This window comes from Triticum aestivum, chromosome 7D (assembly GCF_018294505.1).
Source record: "Triticum aestivum cultivar Chinese Spring chromosome 7D, IWGSC CS RefSeq v2.1, whole genome shotgun sequence".
NCBI classification, from domain to species: Eukaryota; Viridiplantae; Streptophyta; class Magnoliopsida; order Poales; family Poaceae; genus Triticum; species Triticum aestivum.
In genome coordinates this window covers 381876176-381895290 of record NC_057814.1, presented here as the reverse complement: position 1 = coordinate 381895290, position 19115 = coordinate 381876176, and the positions used below count along the sequence as shown (strand labels likewise).

At 45.5% G+C, this 19115-nt stretch overlaps 1 protein-coding gene across 1 annotated transcript; it reads left to right on the top strand.

The window, feature by feature from the left end:
* Positions 1-16324: 16324 nt before the first annotated feature.
* Positions 16325-19084, top strand: LOC123166120 (small nuclear ribonucleoprotein E). The gene is made up of 6 exons (XM_044583887.1): positions 16325-16557; positions 16686-16712; positions 16820-16882; positions 18509-18587; positions 18687-18732; positions 18832-19084. The coding sequence occupies exons 1-6, from the start codon at positions 16516-16518 to the stop codon at positions 18839-18841; spliced, it is 267 nt and encodes an 88-aa protein (XP_044439822.1). The 5' UTR covers positions 16325-16515; the 3' UTR covers positions 18842-19084.
* Positions 19085-19115: the final 31 nt, after the last annotated feature.

Sequence of the window (19115 nt, the reverse complement as noted above, 5' to 3'; positions counted from 1 at the left end):
GTACCTAGCAATGGCCTTGTTGAAGGCATTGTTTTGAAAACTTGGTCTTTCTCCGGGGTAAAAACCCAAGATCTTCGATCGAGCGACGACAACGCTTGTGCATTGTTTCCTTCTTGGAGGCGTTGCTTTTGGAGAGCCTAGGTTGTAGTACGGGTGTTGTATTCGGTGGTGGTTAGAGTGTTTCTGTTGCGAGGTGTTGTACACCGCGACGGGGTCTTTGTTTTTATTTTCTCTATTGTTTATTTTGTTCTTCGTTGTGTGCATCCCTGATGTCTTTGGATATCTTGTTGGTGTAGAGGCTGGGTGTAATTGGTATCTTCGCGATATTAATATATTCCCTTTGTCGAAAAAATCGTAAGTGACTGACGCGAATCGTTTTTTCAGGTCCCTGATCAATAGACGGTCCAGGGTAGTTCAGATCCAGGGTGTATCAAGATCATTTCATTACCCGCAAAAAAAATCATTTCATAATTGTACTAAAAAAACAGAGCAAACTTGTTTTGTTTTCTTTGTAGTTATGCTTTACAAAACAATCACACACAGAGGAATCTAGCTAAGTTAAGAGCAACTCCAATGGGGCGACCCATTTCATCCGCCGCCGTCCATTTGGGTCGGTGCGGACACAAAAGGCGGCTCAACCCGCCGACTCAAACGGACACCCGTCCGCTTTTCATCCGCGGGCGACCCATTCCCGACCCATTTTTGAGCTGGATTTGCGTCGGCGCGGACACGCGGCGGACGCGCGCACGCTCGCCTTCTCCTCCCCCGGCTCCGCTGGTCGGTGGCACATTGGCCTCCCCCGTCCAACAGCAACCCTCGCCCACCTCCTTCGTCGCCGAAGCCGCCGCCCATTTTTGCCGGCGACTCTGCCAGCTGCCGGCGCCTCCACATCCGCCCAGCAACGCTGCCCACTCCCACGTTGCCCGCCACCGCTGTCTTGCCGCCGGGGAGCCGACTGCTTCCCACCCCCGCGCCCCCCGCACCACACAGCCGCCCCCGACCAAGAAGCCACCTCGCCGCCCCGGCCAGATCCTCACCGGCACGCTCTCGGACGCCGGCCCACTCATCGGACGCCGGCAGGGCAGCTAGCTGGTCCGTGCGCGCCGCGACTCCCTTCGCCGGCCGTCCCCTTCGTCGATGCCCGCAAGTTGTTTGACAGTTTGCCAAGGTATAAAATGGACTTCGCCGACGAGTTCTTTTTTCACAATTTCCTTTGCAACTCCGGCGATTCGTCGTGCGATGACGAGGAGGAGATATTGGCTGCCGTGTTGGTCCATCACCACCTCAACAGCGAACGGCCGTTGTTCCATGGCTCCATTCCCGGCCATCTTCCGGCATTGAATCGCAACCGAGAGAGCGGGCATTTCCTTCTTTGGAAGGACTACTTTGATACAACAAGCCCGTTGTTCAAATATCAAAAATTCCGCCGTTGTTCCCGTATGAGTAGGCATCTTTTCAACCGTATTAGAGAGAGGGTGGTCGGCTATGAGGACTATATATTTCGAGTGCAAAGAGGATGCCGTTGGCAAGATTGGTTTCTCCTCTTATCAGAAATGCACTGCTGCCATACGAATGCTTGCATACGGAGTGCCCGGTGATCTCATTGACGAGTAAGTCCGTATGAGCGAGTCTACATGCCTAGAGTCCCTGTATAAGTTCTGCAAGGCTGTTATTGCTGTGTTTGGCCCTGAGTACTTGGGAGAGCCGACTGCTGAAGATACAGCCCATTTGTTGGCAATGAATGCCAGCAGGGGCTTCCCAGGGATGCTTGGCAGTATAGACTGCATGCACTGGGAGTGGAAGAACTGCCCTTCTGCTTGGCAAGGGCGGTATAAGGGCCATGTCAGGGCTTGCACTGTCATACTAGAGGCCGTGGCGTCTCAAGATCTCTGGATCTGGCACTCTTTCTTTGGCATGGCCGGATCACACAATGATATCAACGTGCTTCTGCGCTCGCCGGTGTTTGCTAGGCTTGCCGAAGGCAACAGCCCACCGGTGAACTTTACTGTCAACGGCCACAACTACGACAAAGGATACTACCTGGGTGACAGTATCTATCATCAGTGGACCACTATTGTCAAGACAATACCCAACCCTGTCGGAGAGAAGAAGAAAAGATTTGCCCAAGAGCAAGAGAGTGCTAGGAAGGATGTCGAGTGTGCCTTTGGTGTTTTGCAATCTCGATGGGGCCTCGTTCGGTATCCTACTAATGCCTGGAGCACGCAGAAACTATGGGAGGTGATGACTGCTTGCGTGATCATGCACAATATGATCGTAGAAGACGAGCGCCCGGAACGTCTGTACGATCAAGGCTTTTAGTTTCAGGGTGAAAATGTTATGCCTGAGCATGGGGGAGCGGCAACGTTTGAACAGTTCACCCAATTTTATCATGACATGCGTGATTGGGAAACTCACATGCAGCTACAAAATGATTTGGTTGAGCATATGTGGGCTTATGTTGGCAACCAATAGATGTATCATCTTTTATTCGTTTGCAAAACTATGTGAGACATTTTTATTTTTATTCGGCTTGTAAAACTATGCTATTTTATTCGGTTCAAACTATGTTATTTGATTATATATTTAAATGCAAAATCGTCATCAATGCAAAAATAGGGCGGCCAGCCGGCCACGCCGGCACATATGGGCCGACCCATATCTAAAACAGGGCGGGCCCAAATAGACAAAAAACGGACGAAATCGCCATCCGTTTGGGTTGTCGCCCCATTGGAGTTGCTCTAACTTGTTTCTTCCTAAAGAAACTTATTAAGCTAGGTTTTTTGTGCCTGTTCACACAATCGTTGTCATGCAGCAGTGTACTCGGCAATTCAGCATGAAAGTTGAAGTTCACCCCAGTGACATGGGCCTCACATGTCATCGACGTCGCCAGTCGGCCCCAGCGGCAGCTGCCGGGACAAGGGCGTGTCGCCGGAGATGGACGTCCATGATGGTATGGACAGCGCACAGGGCCAACTGTAGGAGACGTCCCCTTCAAATCTCCTTGCAACCATAGATCTCACATCAACTGTACGATCTCGACCGATCGATCGATCGGTTTATTTCGTGAGCAGTTCCCATCCATCCACCGGTTGCAGCCAAAAAGCAAGATTCTCCCTGGACGATGATCTCATTGATTGTCACAGTGATCCATCAGTATTGCTGGCTAATTTTCTTTCCTGCTTGATTATGCTCAATCGAACTTGGGTTATTAATCCCTTGATGAGCTACTAATATCAGCAGCAGTAGGTGGCACTGTTCAGAAATTATTGATCAAACCAGCAATGCTTATGTGCAGTGCTAGCTGCTAATAAATACCAGGCTGAATTATCAATCAATGCAATCTTGTACTGGCAGCGCATGTACTTTTGTGATGGGCTAGATGATCTGGTGAGACAATGCTGGTTGTGCTTGTGCAGTGCAACAGAATGATTTTAGGCATCCTGTCAGTCTTGATTTGTTCTGGTTATGTATGAGATTAGCATTTTTTTAATATAAAAATATTAACTGCAACAAGGCTAGCTTCAGCCAGAGATTAGGTGAAAACAGCTTTGTTCAAATCGGAGATCTCTCCTGGAACTAACTGAGAGAAAAGAAAAATGCACCCAGTCCTAAGCAACTCCCAAGAGCTTAAGCCATCTCTTTCTGATAAGAAACATAAGACATCTCCTAATTGCCATTGTCTAAAGCAAAACAGCCATGAGCCCTTTTTCTTTGCCTGGCTAGCTAGATCGTCATAATTAATTATGTTCTTAATCATATCCCACCTCCAGTTTAAAAATCATTTATATACATCACCCATTACAAAACAGTGGTGGTAATGTTGTACTTCTAGAAGAAAGACAGTAGGAATGTAGTATATCAAGTATTCACTCATCTGATTTTCAGTCCGGTAACCCCATTCTTTGTATTGTCTGTCTCTCAAGAGAAATCTGCATGAAAAGTCTTGATCCTTTTATGAAAAATCTTGATCTTAACAGTTAACAGGAAGCAGAAAGATGATCTGCAGGGGGGCCGGGTCCCAAAAAAAGCAATCTTTGGTCCCCTTCAGCTCCTCCTTTGCTCCCCGGCCCTCCCTCTCTCTCAATCATGTACCTCCGACGTCGCCGGTACTGGCCCATCTCCGACGCCGGTCGCCCTCGCCGCGGCCGCGGCGCTTTCGGCGATCGCGCACGCGCGACGCTTCAACACGGTTCCTTGCTCCTCACCGTGCACTGCGCATTAATTCGGTGTAACTTGTCTCTGAATCATTCTCTGCAGGATCCTTGTCTGCGACCTCACCTGCAGCGCCACTGAACTTTCAGGAAACGATGTACATCCACTGAATTGTACTGTACATCATTTCATTGAATAATAATAATCCCCTGCAGGTTCATGCAACGTAGATTGATGTGGATGCCATCCATAACGAATCGCCAAGAATCAATGAGCAATTAATTCAGCTCAAGAGAAAATTACACACGCAGATACATCATACTCCGTCTACATCTACTACTACATCTGTAGGTAACTAACTGAAAGGCAACTTGTTCAAGCAAGCCTTACACGGTCATGTAAGGTGGTACACATCAGTGGTGTGCCTCTGAATCCATGTCAGTTTGTGAAACAGATGTTACTCTTATATCTATGTGCTCCGCAAAGATCAAGAGATCCTGCCTTCGCAAAGAATAAAATCTATAACTGCATTCATAAAAGAAAAAGGATCAAGAAATCCAAATGAATTGATTGAGTTATTAAGGGTCTGTTTCTGTCGCATGAATCGAAGGGGAAAATCTAAATGGGGCCAAGATTGAGATATTGTTAGTTAGCTCGAGGCGGTGGCCTGAATTTGGCCTCTTGCTACTGCATGATGATGAATACATGTGGTGAGCAAGAGTGTTGTTTTGTTAACAGAGGGAAGCAAGATTGTTGTTTTCTCGATCGTTATTTCAGCGATTAGTTAACTACTCTCGGATGGACACATTTTTCCTTTCCACTGATCGTTATTTCAGCAAATAGTTAACCACTCTTGAATGGATTTGGGCCTCTCAATATATTAGGAAAAAATGAAAACATATTTCCAATATATTACAAAAAAGGACATGATCAGTTGGGTGAGGCATCAGTTCTAAGAATTGATCTAGCTCGGCCAGGTTGTTCGATAACAAATCAAAGAATGAGAGAGGGAGAGAGATGAAGTAGAATCAACGCAAATTTTGTTGTCCGCATTACAGACATCTGCAGACAATCAGATCAAAAGGCGGAGAACTTGATGAGAAGGGCCCTTCACCAGAAAGACACGCAGTGGAAGCAAGCAATAGCATGCATGTGGTCAATAACCTTTTGAATATTGGGATGCTCTCTCTCTCTCGTTTTTCCTTGTTTGAATGAATCTCTGGTTCGGACACGTCACAGATAAGCTAGCTACGCGAAGGGCTATGATGAATAGGTGCATGGATTTTGAGAGGAAGCTATGAGCAACTGGCCAACATGTCCAATTGTTGCTTTCAATTATTTTTGGAGTCATCTTGCGTCCGCGACTTAATATTATTGTTCTTCTGTTGCAAGCTAGCTCCAATTATTATGACTTTCAGTTTCTTGTGCACCCCATGTGTATGTATTTCAGGTGTCTCTCAGAACTAAGAAATGAAAAATGCCCCCTTGGGCTACTTAGATATCGCCAATTTCAGGGTGCCCTCAGTCAACCTTTCGAAACCTTCTTGCTTAATATACAGATTGGTTTTCTGAATGGAAGTGATATTACTTGCTCAAAATCAATTGCATTTATATTTTTTGCACAAAAATGCAGGGGGTGGAATTGGTCTGCCTAGTGGCTACTGGTTCAATGCTTCTACAGAGACAATGAAATATCAGTGCCAGTGGCATAGAAATACATAGTTCATGGATATGTGTGTTAACAGGTCAGTATCACAAAGTACTAGTAGCCAGTAATTATTATTGCTTATGTTAGTTATCTTTGTGCCAATAACGTTTTTCTACGGCACAGGACTAGAACTAGGCATGGATGCTGTGCGATTGATTTGACCGGTGAGGCTAATTACTCACCATCTCTGATGTGAGTTAGCTCAAGCTCTAGCCTCCCTTTCTCCTTCTATTTTTGCTTAGATGGATAGCAATCCATCTAGGTGAATTGACTAAACAAACAAGAGGGAGGACGATCTTTATTACCTTTGTACTAGTTCTTAGTCCTACTTCATGGAGTAGAGTCTAATGGAAACCTCATTCTCACACGCTGATTACAAATTTGATGTGGATCGCATTGAACAGATTAGTTAATCATGCAATTTGCAGAGTACTGGAAAATGTAGAAATCAGTGTCTTCGTTTTGGTAACTTGAATGGCACCTCATGAAATGAAATTTAGGTTGTGGGAAGATTGGAACCAAGGATTTCAGTAAATGTAAGACTTTTGCATCGGTTTTATGATTTTCACAGGACATAGTTCGATTTCTGCCATAGTCGGGAATGCTAAAATGCCCGAAGCGTGGAAGCACCGACGGCCGATCGCGGAACTTTAATAGTGCATAGCACAAGCCTCCTTGGTCTTAAAACATTGCCACTAATTTCTAACACTAACCTCTAGGGGCACCATTAGTGGACTAAACTAAAGGTGATTATGGTTAATGAGGCCCATCAGAGGTGCTTGATTTAGGGGACCACTGTAGGAACCGGGGACCTTTTTGTCAAAGCAGATTACGAAATGATTAGCACATAGCTTGAGTGAGGAGCAACACCAGGGCCAACACTGTTGAGGACGAGGGCCTACACTGATAGCCACTATCTCCATAATATAAAATAAAAACTGCGAGAAATCGATTCGATTTCAGCTGCTAGAGGGAGGAGGGAGCCTTTGAACATACACTGTGTGCTTAGTGCTCTGTATCAATGGTTGGTTAGGCTAAGCTAGTCCGGGAAGGTTAAGATGTCACCCTTTCTTGTAATGCAGTCCACTCTGCTTCCTTCTTTGCTTGGCCCCATTTGCCACCACTGGGGCTCTCTTTGCAGCTTCCCCTTAGGGCAATGTGGCCCTCTACTGCTACTGCTAGCTAGCAAGGACACACTAGTGCCAATCAATCACTCTCTCCTATTCATAGAACTTGCTTTTTGTCAAGTGGTTTACTTTGTTTCATTTCATTTGAAACAAATTCAGAGTTCCTCATTTCATTTCACACGGACAGATCGATGAGAAAGTACCCGGAATAAATGAATAGAGTCAGAACCTCATGGTCGTTTACGTGGATCAAATGCAATGCTTGAATTCCTTACCTTGTCCTTGTTATGTTTTGCTTCTAGATGAACTGGTTGGTGTAGGACTAGATATGGACAATCTCGGCCATCTCATTGTGTTTGAAAAAGAAAATCTCATCATCTTACTGCCTTCATGCCTTGATTAATCATTTAATCGCCTCACACTGTTGATTTGCACTATCTAAAAAGTATGTATATAGTGCTCATAGATGCTACACTGATCACTGATCAGTAGCAACTGTGGAAGTGGCACATGGAGCTCTGTAGCAGAGATGAACAGCTCGCTGATCCCCTGAGCTGCAACTGCAAGCAATGACACTCTCTTTTTGTCTGTTAAGTGGGGCTGCACACCATGTACAAGTCCACACAGACTATCACAGATCAAGGTTGCTACTGTTGAATCTCTTGGATCGGGTAGGCTAGAATTCCGGCAACAGTGGTGATAGGTATTACCTTCTCCTTTGCCTGAAGAGCTGCCGCCGGTGGCCATGGTGGGATGGTGGCGGCTGCGGTGGCAGAGAGTGGGTGAAGTGGCGACGGCGCTTCCCGTCAGCACTGCACTAACCCTAGATCGGTAGGGATGTAGGTGGGGAGTACGGTGTTGCGACGAACCTCGTGATGCGAGCCGCCGGCCCCCACCTCTTTATATAGTGCAGGTGACAGGGGCCCGTCAACCATAGTCGGTTGAGCGCCCCCGATCAGGGCGTAGATCTAAGGGCCCGGTGGGCCGTTGGGCCCACACGGTGGAGATCATCCTAACATTCTCCCCCTTGATCTCAACTTTTACTTTTGACCTTATACTTTTACTTTACTCGTTTCATTATAGATCAATACATAGAACATGTTTCATCGTCACAGCTCAATTGCCGATAGAATCAGACAGCCACAACGTACCTCTCTGTTTTGAAACAAATTCTTTAACCTTGGGCCCTTTTATTGTCCGGAAATCTTAGACTATACCATAAAACCCATGTCGACTGTGTGTTCTTCGAACACACTGGGCGGTAAGCCTTTAATAAGCAGATCTGCAAACACTTGTCTGTTGCTTTTATGCTTCAAGCATTTCTACATAATCCCGGACTTTCTCCTTTACAACGCATAACTCTGTGTCAGTGTGTTTGGCATCAACACTTGACTCGTTGTCATAGGAGCGAAAAACTTAAAATGGTTATCGCTGTTGTCAACCATTATTAACTCCGGGTACAGGTCTCCTTAACCATTTTGCCTGTCCCTCAGCCTCATATCAAGCTATAAAATATCTTTGCATCACGTTGATGATAATTGTTTCATTCTTTGGAGCTTTTCCACACAAAAACCTCCAAGTCTGAAAGTTAGCGACAATTGTGGATTTCGCTATACATTTCACATGTCTTGTCTTTGTACTCACAATCTTTTGAGAGCACTTATTTCTTTCAGCATGAGGCCGATATCTTTGACTCCATTCCAGTGATCTATATATGTACTGGACATTGCCAAAACAACCCGGATACGTGAATTGTGTCAGGGTAATATATTGAGCTTCCAACAGCTGAAGCATATGGTACCATATCCATTTTCAATCTTTTCTCATCAACTTTTGGAACACCATAGTTTCCAGTTCCATTACCCTTGACTATAAGAACAGGCGTAGGTTTTCTCGCATGCATACTTTAGAGACCTTTGTTAGCATGTCCATGCGACATTCCTAATACCCCATTTTATTATTTTCTTGGTGAATCTCGATATTTATAACGAGAGACACTCCGAGAAATGCAATTTTGAACTTTGAGGACAAGAACTTCTTTTCTCCTCCTGAAGTAGATTAACATCACCACTAGCAAGTAGGACGTCATCCACATGCACAAGATTGGGAAATGAATTTCCCATTCTATAACTTTGCATGAATACAATTGTCCTTACATTTTCTTTAACCCAAAATATCATCTGATTCTTTAAACTTGAAATGCAACTATGTAGAGACTTGCTCTAGTCCATAGAAAAATTCTTGAAGCAGTATCCCTTGTGTTCTTTACTTTCATCTGATGTAACTCAGATCATGATGTCGGTCATGATGTGCCACTAACACTCATTGTAATTTGTTCATTCTCTTTGCACAAAATCTTTCGATTCAAGTCGCGCTTTACACCTTTACATATTTCCTTTGGAGTCACATTGACCTTGTAGACCTTTTACAGCCTACTATTTATGCTCCATTGGAAATTACTTATGAGTCCCAAATATTGTCGGGATTCACCAATTTTATTTCATCTCACATAGTCTCTTATCATTTAAACAAACAGACACTTCTCTAAGCTCGATTGAGCGCTTTAAATGAGGTGGGATCAACCTCGATTTGAATTTCACTAACATAAACTTTATAGTAATCAGAAGTATCTGATTTTCTCATTCCTTGAGACCATCTGTGTCTCAGGTACTGGCACTTCTTTCATATGGGGCTGTTGTTACTCTGTCATTGCCAAGAGGCAATTAATTCTATAGTCTTTTATTTCCAAGAGGCAATAGGTTTTACAGGGACCTGTGTCACAAGATCCATGTGTACTCATTCATCCTTTATAGAGCTAACATCAGGTGTTGTATAGGTCATACAACATGCTCCCCCAGATTACTCCATCTTCACTAAAAATGGCGTATCTTTAAACTTTATAATTTGGGTTTATTTTGTTAAAACTTTCTTCTTTATGGCACTTTAAGCACCGTCTTAGTATTCCTTAGTCTGCTTTCGGAACTGTAAAAGATCCAGGAATACAACTATTTCTTTTCTTTAGGGGTATTATTATGACCGTCGTACTCCCCCAGACGATCACATTCTTCATTAATGGATCACTTTAGATGCATAATGTGCATCACATTATCGAAAGTATAGAGGAGTTTCATCATTCTTAATTTATCTCATATTTCTTTCTCCCCCTCGAAATGTGGCAAGAACTTTTCTGCCACAATTTCAAAAACCATTCATAACTTTTGTGAATTGAGGAAACTTCAATTATCTATTTCATTCATCTGATTACTTCATATGTAATGAAGTTATCTGTTAACTGGTATGGGAATACTTTCTCCTTATTCCTCATTCCATTTCGGAAACTCAAAATAGTTCTTTATTATTAGTACTTTTGCAAGTCACACTTGCATATCATTCTTATCTTTAGGTTCGTCTGTAACTTTTATTCTCTTTGGATTTATTGAGTGCTTAATGACCGTTACACATAAGGTGTACGGTCGATACTAGGGAAGCATAATAGCTACTCCATACTTTTCTCCCAGAGTGGGACACATTAAACGCACATGAGTCATCATATCTTTCTCCTGTCATACAGGATAAGTCCTTAGCCAAAATTTCTCCTGACGTATAGGATTTTTGACATAATACTATGTCAACTTTACCCAGTTACGCAGGTATTTTCCCAGACTTTTCCCGCCATGCGGTTTTTATCATAATCATCTTTTCCCGCTATGCGGGTAATTCCCTGTAAGGAACATAAATGCCAGAATTGGCTCTTTTGACTGCATATGCAATCATGAAATTCAGAAATAAATCCGAACGCTCTTTGACACACATGCTTAATCCGACGTTGGTCAAATTAAACACGCATGTTGCTTGTTTCATCTCAAATCGTGTTGACTGAAAAATCATCTTCATATAGAATACATGAAAGACATTCGTCAACCAAGACTCTCAATGATCTATTTGTTTTCTTTCTTGGATTAATATCCAAGAATTCTTTTCTTTTGAAGCCATTCTTTAGAGAGAACATACTCCCTCACGTTATGACCTTTCTTGGTCATCTTTCGGGTCACAAGTACCCAGACATTCGCTTTCACGAATGAAAGCATGGAAAACTTTTAGTCTGAGAAAACTTAGCCAATAATCAACAATAATGAGCATAAAAAATAACCCCATGTTGGTCTGGTTAAAACAATATGCACATTAAACTTTGAAAAAACTTTCTTTTATATTCTAAATCACCATTGTGGCAGAATTAGAATAAAAACATCATCCTTCTACATTAATTCCATATTAGCGTTGGGCGGAAATGAAAATAATGCATATAACTCATAAACAATGTGATGATAGTATTTCTATTAAACGACTTTGCTAAGCAATAACCATCATCATCAACCTTATTGCAGCGAGAACAAGAAATATACTTTTCTCTAGCTCAAGAGCATTTCTTGATCTTTATCTATTCTCTGAAAATTGATCACTTTGATACAAAATATCAAAGATTTAAGCATTGAACATAAGACTCATAGAATTATAGTACTGTTATCATCAACGTCAGTCAGAAAATAACAATACCACATTTTAACTTTAAAACAAATATCTTTTGTCATAGCGGAAACTATCTGAATCTGATTTCACCCACAGGGGAAAAACATTGCTAAAAAAAATTCTTCCAATTAAATTTTCCTGTTGGTTCCAATTTAATTGGAGGATAAAACTTTTACTTTCTTTGTAAAAGAGCACTATTGATTATTTATGCAGCGGAAAAACATGAATAAAAATTCATGAACCCTTTTTTTTACAGAAACTTTTCTTTGACTAAATAAAAATTCATGAACTTTATTATTTTCTTTATAAAATTCGTGAACATTTCTTTATGTGAAAATTTTCTATTTTCATTTTCAGAAACTTTTTCTGTTTACTTTTCTATTTTCTAAACAAACTTCCTTTGGATTAAATTTGAATAGAAAAACTATATAAGATTGTTCCCAAAAAAAATTGGACAAAAACTATTAAAACGAAAAAGGAAAACGGCAGCGCAGCCTCGGCCCAGCGCGCGCGGCCAGCAGCGGAAGCGAACGACCCACGGCCTGCTCCGCGCACCGCGCCACTCCAGCCGAGCTTATTCTCGGCCTGGTCAGACGGCCGAAACCTAGCGGCCCACTACTTTCAGCCCACTTGGCCCGGGGCGGGGCTAGGTTTTTGCTGCTGACCATTGATCCGCATCCAACGGCCCAGCGAGATCATCGCTGGATCAAAACCTGGGAGAGAGCTCCTGATGGAACCCTAGCCCCATTCTCTCGTTCCCTTCGACCCCCTTCTGTCTCTCTCGTGACGGCGGAGGCAAGGAGCTGCGCTCCGGCCGCCGGCGGCGGTGGAGGAAGCCACCGCGCCGCTCTGCCTTTCCTTCCTTTTCACCTCGCACGCTCCCTCTCTCCTCGTTGTTTCTCTCCTTGCCGCAGACAGCAGGAAAAGAGGGGTTCGCCCCTGCTACCGGCGACGGCGTCGCGCCACCGCGCCGCGTAGGCCACCCTCCTCTTGCTTCTTTCTCCTCCTCCCGCAACAGAGAGAGTGTGAGGCGTGGACGAGGATCTCCTCTGCTCCCCTTGTGTCCGAGACGGCGGAGCGATCGACGGTGGCGCCGTTGCCATCCCTTTCGCCGGTCGCGCGTTCCCTTACGGTGAGCGCGCCGCCGTCGAAAGGTTTGGCCGCGGTGCCCTTTGCCCCTCTCGGGGTGGTTCTTCGTCCGGACGGCTCGGCTTGCCGATGCCCGTTCGGATCGAGAGGAACTGGCGCGGCCGGAGTGGCGGCGCCACTTTTCCGGTGAGGCCCGAGGCCCTTCTCCGGTGATTTACTTTGCCCTGTCTAGGGTTCTTGGGGGGAGGGAGGGATCTTTCTTTTTCTGTGTAATCTTTGTACCGAAAAATCTTAGCTTAGCATGGCCTGATACCATTGTTGAATCTCTTGGATCGGGTAGGCTAGAATTCCGGCAACAGTGATGATAGGTATTACCTTCTCCTTTGCCTGAAGAGCTGCCGCCGGTGGTTGGCGGCTGCGGTGGCAGAGAGTAGACCTGGCCATACCTCGGGCCGGGCCGGGCTTCGGGCCGGGCCTAGCCAAGCCCGATGCAAAAAACCCAGGCCTGGGCCCGGCCCGGCCCGGCCATCGGGCCTGTTTTCTAGGCCCAAGCCTGGCCCGAACACAGAAAAGCCCGTCGGGCTCCGGGTCGGCCCGGCCCGACCTTTAGAAAAGTGCAAAAACGACGGGCCCGGGCCCGGCCCGACCCGGCCACCGGGCTCAAAATCTAGGCCCGAGCCCGGCCCGGGAGCAGCGTCGGGCCGGGCCTGATCGGGCTTTTTCGGGCCGGGTCGGGCCGGGCTGGCCGGGCCGGGCTTCCCATGGCCAGGTATGGCAGAGAGTGGGTGAAGTGGTGACGGCGCTTCCCGTCAGCACTGCACTAACTAGATCGGTAGGGATGTAGGTGGGGAGTACGGCGTTGCGACGAACCTCGTGATGCGAGCTGCCGGCCCCCACCTCTTTATATAGTGCAGGTGACAGGGGCCCGTCAACCATAGTTGGTTGAGCGCCCCCAATCAGGGCGCAGATCTAAGGGCCCGGTGGGCCGTTGGACCCACACGGTGGAGATCATCCTAACAGCTACATGCCAATACCATCCACGTCAATGGCTGCCATGGTACGAGCATGTATATATATGCGGCTTCTTCTGTAAGCGAGCTGTAAAAGCTCGGTTGAATAGATTACAACTTTTCATACCTTTTTTGCGAGAAAGTTGGGAGTTGGGACGCACACATTGTACCACGAAAAGGCAGGGTTTTCGAAAGTTCGAAAGCTATTCTTCAGTGGGACGAGCGGCGTCGGTACCGGTATAGGCATGCATGTACACGACGGCAGAGACAGCTGCCGTCCCGTCCCCAAGCGGTTTTCACATTGCAGTATTGCATGGAGACAGCACAAGCAACTACTCCCTCCGTTCCTAAACATAAGTATTTTTAGAGATTTCAAATGAACAACCACATACGGATGTATATAGACATATTTTAGAGTATAGATTCACTCATTTTACTCCGTATGTGGTCATTTGTTGAAATCTCTAGAAAGACCTATATTTAGAAACGGAGTATGTATATAGACATATTTTAGAGTATAGATTCACTCATTTTGCTCCGTATATGGTCATTTATTGAAATATCTAGAAAGACCTATATTTAGGAACGGAGGAAGTACATGTACGATGCGTTGCTTTTGCCTCTAAACTTATCTTCTACTCTAACCCTTTGTCAATTTGCGCATGCGTTATGTTGTCTAAACCTTTGCTCGATTGAGATGATTCATGCCAACAACTATTTGATCAAAATGTATGTCAATTGTCAAAGACAACTTTAGCCGTGCTCGAAATGCTAATGAAACCATCTCACGCCTTCATGGCTTGTCTGAGGAACCGGGTGAAGTTTTTAACATAATTTGTGTTATTGTTTTTTTTCGAAAAGGAGGAGTATCCCCGATCTCTGCATCAAGCGATGCACATAGCCATTTTTATTATATTATTCAACAGAACCCGACAAAAAAGTGCATGAATCAACCCAAAGCTACATGCATGGCAACTAGGGTCGCTACCCCTACAAACTTGATGATGTGCTCTGACCTCGCATCAACACACACCATCTAAGAGCATCTCCAGCCGTTGCGTCCCCCAGGAGGCATTTTTTCGCCGCTTGGGGGGCTGCCGGCGAAAATTTTGGCCTGGGGGCGAAATTTTTTCCACCCGTTGCGCCCCCGGAGCAGGTGCGCGCCCGCGCCCACGGCCTTCTCGTGCTCGTCGCCGCCGATAGACGACGAGGCAGTGGAGACGGGGCCGGGGCCGAGGCCGGTGGCACCGTGGGCGAAGGGCCGGGGCCGAGGCCGGCGGCGCCGTGCGGTGCAGCGGCCGGGGCTGAGGCCGGCTCGGTGAGGTTGGACTTGAGCGCGGCGGCGTCCGACGAGGGGGTGGCATTGGGGCGGCAGGATCTAGGCGGGGAGCGGCGCTTCTTGCGGCTGCGGGGGCTGGCGGGGCGGGGCTTCCTGTGGATGGCGATGGCGATGGCGACCTTGGCGGCGAAGCCCAGCGGCCGAGCGGCGATGGCGATGGAGACCTTGGCGGCGGGGCGGGGCTTCCTGTGGAGAGGCCGAGCGGCGATGGCGATGGAGACCTTGGCGGCGGGCGCCTCCTCCACCAGCTGACGAGCGCCGCCGGCTGTAGGTGGAGTGGAGCGGGAGCGGGGGCGAAGCGGAGTGGTTGGTGGCGATGGATCCGGAGCACGAGCAGGGAGGGGAAAGGGATAGAGAGAGAGAGAGAGAGAGAGAGAGAGTGGGAGAGAGAGGACGTGGTGGGTGAGAGAAGGATGTGGTGGGGCCGGCCTGGTGTGGGAAAGTCGCCGACAGTGGGCCAGAGAGGCAAAGAAAATAGCGTCGGTGCCCCCCAGCTGCCCCCCGGGATCTTGGGTTTCGCCTAGGCTCGCCGGCTGTATTTTTTGACTAATCCGGCGAAAAGTGAGGCCGTAGGGGCGTGGCTGGAACTTGTTTTGTCCGTCAGCCCTGAAAAAGTCCTCCTGGGGGGCTTCTTGGGGGGCTGGCTGGAGATGCTCTAATCCGGCAACCTGGAAGCACAAACCGATCTAGCAGACGCTCTACATGCACCGAATGAGCATGCTCTAAAATCAGTCGTCCGTAGGCCGCCACCTTCCACCATCATATACATGAGTAGAAGTGCTTTTCACACACCCCAAAAAAATGAAATAAGAATACATGAGTAGTAGTTTCCCTTTTTATTATGAAAAGGTAACTATTGTTTTCTTTTTTTGCTGAGAAAAGTAACTATTATTTTCTAACGATTTGTTACGACTACGGTCGCTGGCATTTTCTGGTCTAGATCAATGGCTTTTAGGCCGCTACTTCTATAAGCTCCTAGATTTAAACAAGTTTGTTCCACCAAAGCGGAGACTCATAGGCCAAAATGAGTTTTGCTCATGGCGAGGAAGAAGACCACGGCATCCCAAGGATTTGAATGTATTTTTCAATTTCTGTAAGAGTTTTTGTTAGGGTATGTGCTATATACTTGTAGTTTCCCTTTGGCCTTTCTGCAAAAAAAAAAATTCTGACGATTTTTGTGATATATTACTAGACTTTTCATTTTGGCTGCATAAGTACCAAAGTTTTTTTTTGTATAAGCGGAAATTTTAAAACTTGTAGCGTACAACGGGACATGTTTCTTGGAAGGCCTTAATGCACTCACCGCCAAGATAGCGAGCCCAGCCCAGCGCGTGGCGGCCTAGCCCAAACAGCTCCTCTGATCCGGACCCTTCATCGGACTTGAGGCACCCCCGCTGCCGCCTCTTCTCGCTCGCCGTGCGAAACAAAGCCCTGCCGTCTCCCTCTTCCCCTGCGACGTATCTAGGGTTTTTACCTCCCCGCTCCGCCTGCCCCCACGCGCTTCCCTCCAGAAGCTTCTAGACACTTCCAGTCGGAGGAGGAGCTCACGCCGCAGTAGCAGCCATGGCGTCCACCAAGGTTCAGCGTATCATGACCCAGCCCATCGTACGCTCCTCTATCCCCTCCTGTGCATATGCTCTCCTCCTTCTCTTTTTGCATCTATTTCCTAACGTTTTGGCGCTTTTGTTTCCCGCTGCTGCGATGGTCGGCGAATCCTTGGTGCGCGACGGCAGAACCTCATCTTTCGGTTCCTCCAGAGCGTAAGTGTTGGCTGAGGAGAAATAACAATTCGTCCACTTTTTTCCGCCTTACGTTTTAGGGTTGCGGACGGTTGGCTTGAGCTAATTTGGTTTTAATTTTGGTGCAGAAAGCGCGCATCCAGATCTGGCTTTTCGAGCAGAAGGATATGCGGATCGAGGGTCGTATCATCGTAAGTTCCTTCACCGATTTCTTGTTCAAATTGATAGAGTTTAGCCTTACCAATCCTTCTGTGGTCGTACGCATGTATGTTAAGTGTAATGTAACTGTGTATCTGCATATCATGTGGCTTTGAGGGTAAATTATTTCCATGTATTACTTGTATCTAAGCAAGTGGGGGTGAATTGATCAATACTCTAGTATAATGATAACACTGGTAACTTAGTAGAACACATCTGTTTATTTGTTTTGTTAAAAGCTAACATGAAAATGTGTTGGCGTCTTTTCTCAAGAATTGGTAAACACTTGCAAATAAATCTGCATGGTCAACAGCGAAAATTAATTAAGTGCTTGGACAGCCAACATGATATCCACTCTTTAAGCATCTGAAATTGATGCTAACTAGCTGCTAATAGATGGGTCAAATCTAGCATTTCTTTGTTTAAGTTATAGGATTAGTCTTGCTTTTCTTGATTCAGGAATAACCTGCTGCTGCATCTGTGAACACTTACCCAATCTTGACCTTTAAAATCAAGGAACAAGTAGTTACTTGGTTCATTGTGGAACCACGAACAAGTAATAGCACTACCCATGTGCCCAGTCAGGACTTCACCATGCTAGATACTGAAGTGTTTGTAGAAGATTTTCTAGATGTGTTCCTTTTGGGACCATAAGTGGTCATGGGCATTGTTTTTTGAGTCGTGAATATCATCGGTGTAGGTTCGTTCTAATTTGATTGCAATCTAGACAAAGAAATAGTTGTTGGTGATGGATGGTAACCACAAGTGTGCTTACTCAGTCAATGATATTAATTGTTTTAGCCTTAGAAATTAGCTTATCGTAACTTTTTGCCCCAGGTTCAGGACCTTCCCTTTGTAACTTACTGTTAGTCACACATGTGTGTTTGGTGTGTCCTGTCTCGTGATTTTTTATCACCCAGACTTGCACCCCCCCCCCCTCCCCTGGCAACGAGTATGATGCGTATCGGTGATTGTGTTTGGACAACTAAGTATATAGTCCAGGGGCCTGAAAATGCCTTTATTTTAAATTACACTAAATCTTTCATCCTACACATTTTCTAGAACTGAAGCATAGGTTGCTGCCTAAGGCTTCGGTAAGATTTTTCTCTTGTCATGGTTTGGTTTTACCGACGAGTGACAAGGTTACAATGTGATGTGCCTATGCTGCTTTAGTTGTGTTGCATTTCTTTCCAGTTTACATGGTTGAGTTGCATCGTAATAAGTGCACCACATGGTCTCATGGGTTTTTCAGTATTGTGCCTGTCATATTTTTGCTGCCATACTGTCATCAGTTTCTCAGACTTTTGTTGCCATATCCCTTGTCACTTTCTCTAACTTATGCTTTTGAAACTGTGAGAAGAAAGAACAGATTATTTGGTTGTATATTAGATTTGCCTGTATTATAATCATCTCAATGAGACAAGTTGGTGATGGCAGTGATGTAACGAAAGAGATGCCATTATGTTTGTGAAGTACTGAAGCATGCCAATAACAGATTTGACACACAGTCAATTTAAAATATCCTTTTCCATTTGTTTGAATGGTTTGTTTACATGTGTGGTTTATTGTGTCATATATTGAGGAATGCTGGGTTTTTATACTGTTTATGTGTTATGCAGGGCTTTGATGAGTACATGAACCTGGTTCTCGAGGATGCTGAGGAAATCAACATTAAGAAGAACACCAGGAAATCATTGGGTTAGTACATTTGTAACCAAGCTTTATCGTAACAGGACTAGGGATAAACATTATCTCATAATTTCTAGTATATCTAATATCTATGTTGGAAATTGGCAGGAAGGATACTCTTGAAAGGCGACAACATAACTCTGATGATGAACACGTAAGTGAAAGAGCCATGAGCCATTGAATCCATGTTTTTGCTCCTGTAAGCGCAAGCAACAAGGCCTCTAAATTCTCCTATCTTTTTTTGTTGTTGCAGTGGAAAGTGAAGCTTCTCTCTCTAGGATGGCTGGCGTTGTCGTTCCTGTGTTGAGCATTCCTGTGATACTTTGTGCTCCACCCAGGCTGACATGCATGTAGCTTGTCGTTGTGGTCACTGAGGATATGTAACGTCTGTTGTCTATCTATGAACCCAGACCCAGTAAATCCATTCTGTCGACTCCATGCAAGATGTTTGATCAAGATGATGAGCTTATCGGTTGTGTTTAATTGACATGAATAGACCTTGTTGACTTGTTTGTTGAGCTTATTAGTTACTCCCTC